Genomic DNA, 11,160 nt, shown 5'->3' on the forward strand with positions numbered 1-11,160 from the left:
TTAATATAACTAAATACAACAGCAGATCCTTTTTATTAGTCTAGGCCAGATAGTATGTGTGATATCGTTCAGTTTTTTAAATGACATTGTGATCAACTGAACACACATGCATTTTCTTTTTTTTCTTTAAAAAAATGTTATGTTTGTCATACGTTCCATGTAGATTTGCTCTCAATGAGTAAGGTTCTGTATGATGTCATTTAATAATTAGATATGCTTTTTATGCATTTTTAGTGCCTACTTTTTGTTATGTTTCCCATTTTTTAACCTGTCCTGCTGCATTTACAGCTGCAAAAACCTGACATCTCAGACCTACCTGTATTATAGCAACATACAGCTGGAAGTTCTCCTGTTTCTTCACCCTCCTCTTCTTCTTGGTGGCTCACCATGACAGAAACAAGGCTCCCTGAGTGCTGAGGATGAAGACACAGAGAAGGTCTGGGTGACCAATTCCAGCATTCATGACTAAGTCTGTACATCCCAGCGCCAACTTCAGCACCGTCCACTGACGCGTGTGGTTAAAGCGGTGAAACAGATTGCCTTTCTGCCTCCTAAACAAACGATGGAGCCTCTGATTGGGTTTTCTCTGGACTGGAGGTGGAAGCAGAGGAAATGACTGTATGAGCCACTTGAGAGAAGAAGCTGATTGGGCTGTTTGTTTCTGCCTCTGATGTAATGTCTTACATTAAAGGATCAGTCCTGTATTTTAATCACAAAACATAAATAAATAAATAAATAAATAAATAAATAAATAAAATCAACTTCTTAGTTTTGTACCTAGCTTTCAGCAATAAAATTGTTTCTTTTTGGCAAATCCAGTCATTTTTTAAATAGTAACATCTGAGAATTTATTTTTACTTAAGTGGTTATCTTTAAGGAAGGGCCAACATAAGGAAAGATTATAAGGATTTATCACAGAAAAACTATAAGTAAAAACAACAAAAAAAAACATTCTGTATGTCTTAAGCAATTTAAAGTGGAATTTAAAATCTCCAGGGCATTATCATGGTAGTTTTATACTTTATAAACCACTGACAACTTTTTCTATCAATACATTTCTCCTGATTCATTTTTTGGTCTTGAGGATACTTACTGATGCAAACACTTCAATCTCATGAACAAAGTACTGCAAAACAAACAGACAAAAACAAATCATGTCAACTAAGCTAAAAGACAAATCCAGAAAACAAAGAAAGCAAGCACACTAGGAGGGCAGGGGGATAAACTAAACTTAATTTCTCTCATTCCCATTTTTTTTCGTTTAATATCTCTTCCTGCTCTTCTGTCCTCCAGATGCATTTAAGGAATCGATATTTTGGTAAACAGACCTCAATGATTGATTCTGGGTCATGAGCACGAGACCAGAGGAGACAAAAAAAGAGAAACGAGAAAACCCTAAGGGAGGGTGGGAACAAAACATGGGATTAATAATAACACAAAAAACCACATGACGATTTAAGCTTTAAAATGAAACAATATGTGAACTGAATGAGGGGCCAGAATGAAACTAACACATACAAAGAGTTGCAGACAGAGACGAACATAGGAGTCAGTCACATAGAGAAAACCACTGGCAAAACAGGAAGTGTGAATAACAACGAAAACCCAGCAATCAATATTCAAAAACAGACAAAAGAAGAAAGAGAATAATAACAACATAACCAGAAATAATACAAAGATCACGACACTTTGCATTACAAAATGTGCAATAATATCTTGTTATCACACGTATGTACGTAAAAGCTTTGTACAGCAGCTCATAGATAGTAAAATGTCACTAAAGGCTTTTACCGTAAAAATTATGATTAGAAATAATTCGACTGTGGTGGTTAACCACTTTAAAACTGAAGTATTGACTGATATTTATGGTGTACATTTTTAATCCATTAATTTACTGCAGAAAGGTTTCACTTTTACAGCCAGCCCTCTTGATCATATTGGTCAATTAGAGGTCACATGTCCTCTCCTTTCCAATCAGAACTTAATGTGGTGGCTCGCACTGAGGAAAGTGGACATTTGCCCCTCCGAGGCTTCACAGTTGTCTGTTTCTTCTCTGAGGTCGTACTTTTTATATCAGGTAAGTTCACATTTAGATCTGTGCGTCATTGTACTTCACGGCACTTTATAGCCTCACTTCTCGGTGTTTTCCTGCGTACATCACCAGACACGCCCTCAGTCGCTAGATTTGTTTTGCTCTGAGTCGTTACTATTCTTATGTTTATTTCGTTTTGTAACAGGAATAAGATGGCTTTTCCCGGATACGGCGCTGGCCCCGGTGGATTTCCAGGAATGGTAAGAAACCGTTAAATTGTGATGAAACGGTTTTACAGCCATCAACCGACCTTCGTCCCGGGATGGGCGTCTTTTCCAACCAGTCCGGAAGTTGGACGGTTTGACAGAAATTCCGCGTTTAGATCCGTTACATACAGGTTTCCATTTGAAATAACATGCAAACATTTTGACAATATATTTGGTTTCAAAGTATCTTAAAGAATTTTTCGGCTTTAAAATGAAACTCGAGCAGTATTTGTGTGTTTTAGATTCGTACTAACTAATGACTGTATAAAGGATGCATTCCGCAATCGAGCAAAAGTGTTGTTTTTACTTAAAAGGTACTCAGAGTATAAGATGATGTAGGCATTTGTGTTGCAAACACACAGCCATCTATTCTCTTCCGCTTATCCTTATGAGGGTCGCGGGGGGCTGGGGCCTATCCCAGGTACCAAAGGCGAGAGGCGGGCTACTACCCGGACAGGTCGGCAGCCTGATGCAGGGCATTCGCACTCACATTCACACCTATTAGCAAATTTATATTAACCATTTGACTTAACCCCACTAACTGGATGTCTTTGGGTTGTGGGGAGGAAGTCGGAAAGAAACCATGCAAACACGGAGAGAACATGTAAACCCCACACAGAAAGCCCCTCACCAGGTGGTGGAGTCAAACTCAGGATCTTCTTGTTGTGAGGGAACAATGTTAATCACACAAATACCCATGATTCTTATATTATCACATTTTACTTTAAGTAGCATCAAGTAGGATTTAATAAGCTCATAGTGGATCATAATTCTAACCTGATAATTGTTTCTAAAATCCTAACCATAGCACATCTGAAGCTGCCACACCTCATCAGAGCAGATAGCAGTTTGTTCACAGTGTAGTCTAAAGCAGTTAGATTTATACTAATAATTATACTAATTATATAACAAGTGCCTTGTAATGATTGTATCCAGATGTGTTGTGCAGCTTTTATTTATCTATATATCTGTTATTTTTATTACAGTGTCCATTAATGACAGAAATATTGGTGCTGGAGAAGGATGGCACATCTTCTTCAATGAGGCCTCAGAAAGCAGCCACGCAAATTAGAAAATACACTGAATCATTTCAAGCCTTTTAAGTGGAAAACAGGATTGTGAAATGGTCAGCTAGATGGGTTTTGGTTTATAAATCCTGTGGTTACATTTTAGTTTCTCTCAGGAGACCTGATAGAAAGTTTTTCACCCAGTCATGATTGATTTTGCCTGCTGATTTAAAATGACTGAAATTGGAGGTTGGTAACCTACATAACCTACATAACCTAACTATTGTTAGTGTGTGTCACTTTTACAGCTGAAGTAATTAGATGATTGAACTGTTGGTTGACAGACACACATTCATAATGCGCTTTTATCTAACACAGTCACACTACAATGGATTGAGGGCATTTCGGGGTATTACCCCAAGATTTTTCAACACATGGACTAGAGGAGCCAGGAACAATCCTACAACCTTCCGATCGTTAGACCATCCACTTCACCTGAGCCACACCTGCCTTTATGCTAAAATTCCTTTGCTAAAAACATTTTAGTCCATTGTTAGGCAACATGATGATGTCATACTAATTGATAAAGCCCTTTATATATAACCTAAAGGCTAAAAAGTGTCATATTTGGTTCCGTAACTAATAACTTAAAATAAATAAGTGTTTAGGAGGAGTTGGGTGGTAAAAAAGCCCCCATGAACAGACAGATAATGTCTATTATATGTATATTATTATACACGAGTATAGTATACTATTATTAGTATATTATATTGATATCCTTCAAGATCCTGTTGTTTTTGTGAAATATCTAAATCATCTATTTTCATTTAAAGGTTTTCATTTAAAAGCATTTAAGAAATTCAAAAATAATATGTTTATTTATATTGAGATTTTTTTTATAATAAAGTTTGTATAACGTATAGTTTGTTATTTTCATAGCAGGACATTGAGTTCTATGGAACTCAAGTATATCTACAAATACAGAATAATATGAAGAATCAGCTAAATCTCGCTGATTTTGATTTCTTTCGTTCTAACTTTCAGCAACAAGATCCTCTCTATGGTTATTTTTCAGCTGTTGCTGGTCAGGTAAGAGACAAAAGTCAAAGTCTCAAATCACTTCACTGATTTTGGACCTGATGAACTGTTGATGTAATGACCATTCATGCTTCTTTAAACCTTTGTAAAGTAGCTGATAGTTACTTAACCGTGTTGTGTATCCCACTTTGCCGTGTTTTCATAAACCCCGACAGGATGGACAGATCTCAGCAGATGAGCTGCAGCGCTGCCTCACGCAATCTGGCATCTCTGGCTCATACCAACGTAAGAGCAAAGGCTGTTTAGAATTTAAAAAGCACCTCAAACACAATACTGATTTTGGTCATTTCATTTTATATCTAAATTATATCTGTACCTCTTGTTAAATAGTACTGTGGTGTGACTTTTGGTCATAGTTATAAAAACCTTTGCTCTAAAAATCATTTAGCATTAAGGGGAACTCTCTTGTTGGCAAGCAGCAGTTTAAGTGCTAACCAGTTTCACTGGTATTGTATTCAGTGCCTCGAGACCTCGAGAACTGTTTTGCACTGTTAATGAATTCAATGAGATAGCTTAAAAACACCGAACAGCCCATAATAGTTCTGCTTTTGAAGTCTTTTTGTATGTGACAGTTGATGCAGACAGGAAAAATGGGGGGACAGGTGTTGGGTTAAGAGAACGTGGTTTGTTGTAGTTAGTCAACGTTCGTTCACATTTCTTTCTGCGTGACTTCACAACTGTGGTTACATATGAGAGCAGTTAGTGTTTGTTTTTGTTCAATCTTTAAACCACCTTGTATACAGATTAAAATCAGTGTTTGTATCGGTCTGTCATACCTGTTAATAACGGTGATCTCCTTATTACACAGTTAATGTTATTTGTATATTTGCCCAGATGAATCCAAACATAGTTATCAGTTGTATCTTTATGAGCTTTGTTTCTTTCCACAGCCTTTAGCCTTGAGACATGCAGACTGATGATCAATATGTTGGACGTATCCTTCAGCTAATCATCCAAAAGACATGTTTAGTGGATTAACTGATATGATGACAGTTGCTAATGGAAAAACACTATGTGACACAGTGCGCTATAGGAAGGAAAGGAAACCATAACTTGGGTGATGTATTAAGGGTCCTTGACTGACTCTGCTATCTCAGAGGGATCTGTCCTGCACTATGGGCTTTAATGAGTTCAAGGACCTGTGGCAGGCTCTGAATGGCTGGAGGGGGACCTTCGCATCCTTTGACCGGGACCAGAGTGGGACAATAGAGGGCCATGAGTTGCAGCAGGCCATCAACTCCATGGGTAAGAGAAAATTAAAATTAAGTTATGACTTTGACAACAGTCAGGTGTCCACTGGAGCATTGCAGCATGTTTTGCTTGCTTGAGTTATTCCCACTTTTCTTACCAATCCCAAAGAGGTGCTGTATATGTACAAGTCAGTTTAGCTGTGATGAGGGATAGAATCCAGCATCCTTGTTCGATGTAAAAATACATGTCAAAGTTTTTCTAAACCTTATACATCAAATAGAAAGGATGTTATCTAAAGTTAAAATATTTTAGTGCAAAATTCTCCAAAAGTTCATACTGACCCTTCTCTGGACAGTAGAGACTGCCTAGAAGGTCTCTAAGGGAAAAGGACTTTGAACTTTGTCCCGCATATTTCTGTGTATATGGACTATACATGCACAGACTGCCTTGGGTTTTAGAGTGGCAATAAAGTAGATGTTAGCCAAGTGCTATGACCATTAGATAATGTATGTGTGTTCATTCAGGTTACAGTCTGAGCCCTCAGGCTATGAACTGCATCATGAAGCGCTACAGTCTGAACGGCAGAATCCCCTTTGATGAGTTTGTGAGCTGCGCTGTGAGGCTCCGCGCCCTCACCGGTGAGTCGGTCAAGAAATGCATTAAACTGGACATAGCAGTAAATATTCTTGACAGAGGACCTTTCTTAGGCTCCTTGAATATTGCTTGATCCTTTTTTTTTACGTGTATTTAAGTTGTAAACAGGATTAAGAGGACAACATAAAATTATGTTCTTTCATGAGGTTTTTATAGATAGTCATACAGCTTTGTTAAAACAATAAAAGAAAAGAATACCCACAATGACAGAAAAGCAAAAGAAATAAATTGTGTAATAAAACTCATGTGGCTTTTTTTTAATGTGTCTTTGTTTTTCAGATCAATTTCGAAGGAGGGACACAACCCAAACTGGCAACGCCTCATTTCAGTATGACGATGTAAGTTTTTTACAGCTGACGTGTTTCTTCTTTGTCTGAAGAGTTTGTTTTAATGCCGTGTTTTCTTGTGTCAAAATAAACACAGTTTATAATTTTGTCACCAAATGCTGGAGGGTATTTAATTTGAAATTTGTGTAGAGTTTGTATTAACAGATGTGATGCTGTTAGTTTGAAAGGCAGACAAAAAACAAGCCCTCTTACAAAAACAGAGCTCCTGGGTTGGAAACAAGACTCATGAACTGTTGTACCCAATTATACAAAGAGAATTAGAAATGAAGACTCCGAGACTCGAGACTAATTTCAGATAAAGGCTTTGGTCACTGTTTAAGGAATAAGATGTTCATTATATAGTAAATATGTTCATTAAACCTAAATATGCTTTTTTTTTTTAACCATAATACAGCTTTTATTCAGACAGATTACTTAAAAACACTTGAAATAATTACAAAAATCTGATAACTATTTTTTTCAAACAATGTAAAACTGTGTTTTGATGACATCACAGAACTTTAGTTTGCCAGCCAAAACACTCGAGTTGGAAGTTGCATTAAAGTTGAACAAGTGAGACTAAAGTATGTTGGAAATGAACACTGCCACCCTGTGCTTGGAAATAATATTCCATGTGAATTCCCTCTTGCCACAATCCTGACTGTACTGTTGTTGACACTTGTTATACACTCAGCCTTTCCTTCTTGAATGGAAATTATTAATAACTTCTTGCTGTGTTGTTTTAGCAACATATCAGCTATTTCTTCACTACAGATGGGTTTAGCTCCTAGTTTGGTTCGAGGGGCTGGGCTGGACGTGGGACCTCAGTACCGTGTGTCGATCCCACAGAACTGTTCTGCATAATCTGGTTCCAAAACAGGATGTCAGTGCCTGTTTCTGAGATGTCTTGGCATCCTTTCTACAGATTTGTGATGCTGATTGTCTTTATATTTAGTATGTTTTAGAAATATATAGACATCTTGGCACATTTTAAGGTTATAAAGAAAACCTGTAAGCAACAGTGTTTTATTTGCTACAGAAAAAAAAATCTCCTAAAGACTACAAAGACTACGGGGTAGCTGTAGCTCAGGTGGTAGAGCAGGTCATCTACTGATCGGAGGGTTGGTGGTTCGTTTCCTGGCTTCCCCTAGTCTGCATGCCAAATATCCTTGAGCAAGATACTAACACCAAATATGAATTGATTGATTTCTTGTTTCTTACAGTGGCAGCAGGAAGCTGCAAACATGCCTTAACCAAACAGAAACAGTTGCCTGGAAAACTGAAACAATTGGATACATTATTAAAGTTATTACACATCCTAATAAAAATGTGATGTAGTAAAGAAAAGAATTGCTGGAGAACTGTGTAAGAGTTGTAGAGTAACATATTATCTTTGTCTCCGTAGTTTATCCAGGTCACCATGAGCATTTGAAGAGGACAGCACGAAACAGAGGGACACCCACCACCTTTTAAAATCTTATATTAATGGCATTTTCTTCATATGTATTTTTACACACATTATTGTACAAAATGTCACTGAAACATTCCATTTTACCAAAAACCTTTTGTAAAGTAATGCATAGTGTTAAACTTAAGAACAAGTAACCTCGGTGTGTGCTAGTGTCATTTGAGTGCCTGTATACTGGAGCTTATTAGTGTCACTCTTACATATGCATGGGCTCTTACCACTAGTAACGATGTAAACCCGCAGGCTGGTCAGTGGCATGTGAACTTTAATGGAATTAATAAAGAAATATATGAATTTACTTATACTTTGCTTCTATTTACTTCTGTTACCTTTGGTTTAAGTTTCTGTCCTTTTAAAGCTATCTTTTCTGTCCTTTAAATGCATGCAAGACATGCAATTAAAGGACAAAAAGGTGCTTATAAATTCAGTGAAGCGTCAGGTTAATTACACTGTTTGTTATATTATTAGCTTGTGAGTTATTTTATTGGGATTTATTTCATTTGAACATTTAACATTTATATGTAAACTAGTTTTAGTGACTGTAAATATGTATCTAGAAAAACAAATGATTGCAACATGTCTGCTTAAACTTATGCACAAAACCACAAAGTAGTCCCAGAGTATAGGCTATTTAACCCCCCCCTTAAATAACATTTTAGCTTTTAGTCTACAGTAGTGAACTATATGGCATTGGGGGAAAGAGCAAAGGACCACATAGTAAGTAACAGTCTGTGTTGGGTCCACGTTTATGAGACAAATAAGAACTGCATGGAAGCGCTTCAATTTGACACAATCAAAACAGAATCTTGCTCATTGTTTTATTTCCAATGAAGACTTCATGTAATCTTCAGGAGTTTATATTTTCCACAGTTTTCCTCAGCTTTCATGACTTCGATGTGTTTAATTATGTCAGCTTGACGTGATGGTGTCAACTTGTTATCCAGATCATTTTCGTTTTTTATGTTCTTCCTCATTTGTGAGAGAATCGAAAGCACAGTATTTACCGTCAATGGGCTTATCTGTAATGATTAGAAGAAACTGTTAGAAATACGTTATAATAATTTGACAGCAAGCCTGTTACCATGTCTTATTTGTTTCATTAGCTTTTTTGTTTTTCTTCATATTTCCATTTGTACCATAAATGTAACTGCTATTTCTGTATTTCTACACCAGGGGTGTCCAAACTTTTTGCAAAGAGGGCCAGATTGGGAAGGTGAGATGTGTGGGGGCCAACCATTCAGCCTGAAATATTTTGAACCATTAACATTAAATGCAAATGAAAGATTTTACAATATTTTTTTTCCTTTTTTCAAACACAAATTTTTATTATGATCGATTTATTATTAAACGTTTTCACCAAAATCATGTATTTGAAGAACACATAAAATGAAGAAAAAATAAACATCTGAATTCAAAACACGTGAACAGGAAAATAACATTAAGAGTAGACTTATTCAAAAGTACAAAACATTATGGCCCATATAAATCCGTACATCACTCGTTTATTAGTTTTTTAATTGACCATCAAAAGTCCTCAAAAAACTACAATATGTTATTTTATTTTGAGTCAGATATCAAAAACAAAAATGGATGTGTTTTCAATTTTAAACCAACAACCAGGATAAACAACGAGTATTCCAACTGCGATGCTCGGTGTCATCAGGGTCCACGGACAAAGGAGAGGAAAAAAACATGATCTCCTAACAGCTGCAAAATCCTGAAAGCGGTGTTGAAACTCCTCAGCCAGAGAAGAGATGTCTGCTACATACCTCCTCATTTGTGTACTGATATTGGTTTGTGGAAAACTGGTCATTATTTCCTGCAGTGATGGGAAATGTGTGGTATTGGGCTGCGTTTGTGAGAGGTGTCTTTGGAAAAGTAGCAGTTTGATGTGTGAATACAGTTGGCTTACCACAGCATTTAGCCCCTGAAGGCTCGTGTTCAGCGCGTTATGTCAACTAAAAATCCAAAATCAGCCAGCCAAACATGATCAGGTAGTTGGTTGGTTGTAATTCGTATTAGTTAATAATTTAGAATATGATGACATGCATTCACAAAGAATTTTTACAATATCTTAACATTTATGTGTTTCAGTATCAACTGATTACTGTACTTCTCATATAGTTTCAGCTCAAATAATACATATACATATGTGGTGAAATATGTCCTTGTCTTCTCCTTGGCCAAATAAATTCTTTGTACCCACATAAACAGCAAAGTGTTTGTAAGCTTTTTTCACTCTGGAACATCCCTTTGGAAATGAAATTATATCTCCAAATGTGTACTGAAAATAGTCAGATACTGACTGCATAACAAGAAAAATAGCAATATTTTCTCTACAAATAATAAAAGATTTGAATGAATGTTTTAATAATAATACATTTTTTATACATCCAGTAAAATACAATAACAACAGCACTGCAACAATAGTGTGGGTTAGGTTTACATTTATTTGTTGTTATTCCAGTAAAGTAAACTGAAAGATTAGGGGTCAGGATGTACCACAAAGCTTTTGTGGAACATCGCTGATAAAATGGCAGGTGTCCAGATCTGGTACTTTCTTCATACTTACAAAATCAAGTACCAAACTATTCAGTTGGCTAAAGACAAAGGAGGGTTGGGGTTCCCATGTTTGAAAGACTATTATATTTCTGCTCAATTGAGGACATTAGTGTGTTGGTGTAATGTAGATTATCAAGCGAGATGGAAAGAACTAGAAACAGTGACCTTAAAAGATTCTCCAATTCAGGCAATTCTAGGGGATGTGACACTTATTAAAAAACAAATTCATCAAGGAAACCAATGGATTAACCTACCTTTAAAACTCTGGTTACAATTTCTTAATAAGAATGATTGGATTGAAGAGGTTAGGATTTTAAGATGGTGCGCTTTTGACAGTGATTTTTTACCTAATGAATTAGACGTAAGATATAAAAAATGGTCTGGACAAGGTTTAACGGCATATTGTATGTTTTACGATAAGGGAATTCTTAGGGACTTCCAATCAATAAAAGATCAATACCAGTTAAGTAAAACGGACTTTTTTAGGTTCTTACAAATTAGGCATCATCTATATAATTTTATACCTAAGAGAACAGATCTTTTTTCTTTACCTGTT

At 36.3% G+C, this 11,160-nt stretch overlaps 1 protein-coding gene across 1 annotated transcript; it reads left to right on the top strand.

Annotated features, from left to right (window-relative positions):
- Positions 1-1,946: 1,946 nt before the first annotated feature.
- On the top strand, positions 1,947-8,340 carry sri (sorcin). Its single transcript, XM_082551173.1, has 9 exons — positions 1,947-2,077; positions 2,238-2,292; positions 4,350-4,394; positions 4,559-4,628; positions 5,294-5,337; positions 5,501-5,648; positions 6,119-6,232; positions 6,528-6,586; positions 7,980-8,340. The coding sequence occupies exons 2-9, from the start codon at positions 2,245-2,247 to the stop codon at positions 8,004-8,006; spliced, it is 555 nt and encodes a 184-aa protein (XP_082407299.1). The 5' UTR covers positions 1,947-2,077; positions 2,238-2,244; the 3' UTR covers positions 8,007-8,340.
- The last annotated feature ends 2,820 nt before the right edge of the window (positions 8,341-11,160 follow it).

Source organism: Aulonocara stuartgranti (genome assembly GCF_965226115.1).
Source record: "Aulonocara stuartgranti genome assembly, chromosome: 11".
NCBI classification, from domain to species: domain Eukaryota; kingdom Metazoa; phylum Chordata; class Actinopteri; order Cichliformes; family Cichlidae; genus Aulonocara; species Aulonocara stuartgranti.

Bases quoted from the DNA above. Each gene is read 5' to 3' on its own strand.
- sri (XM_082551173.1), top strand. From the start codon at position 2,245: ATGGCTTTTCCCGGATACGGCGCTGGCCCCGGTGGATTTCCAGGAATG. The intron at 6,233-6,527 runs GTGAGTCGGTCA...TTTGTTTTTCAG, and splicing joins GAGGCTCCGCGCCCTCACCG to ATCAATTTCGAAGGAGGGAC. The intron at 6,587-7,979 runs GTAAGTTTTTTA...TTGTCTCCGTAG, and splicing joins CCTCATTTCAGTATGACGAT to TTTATCCAGGTCACCATGAG.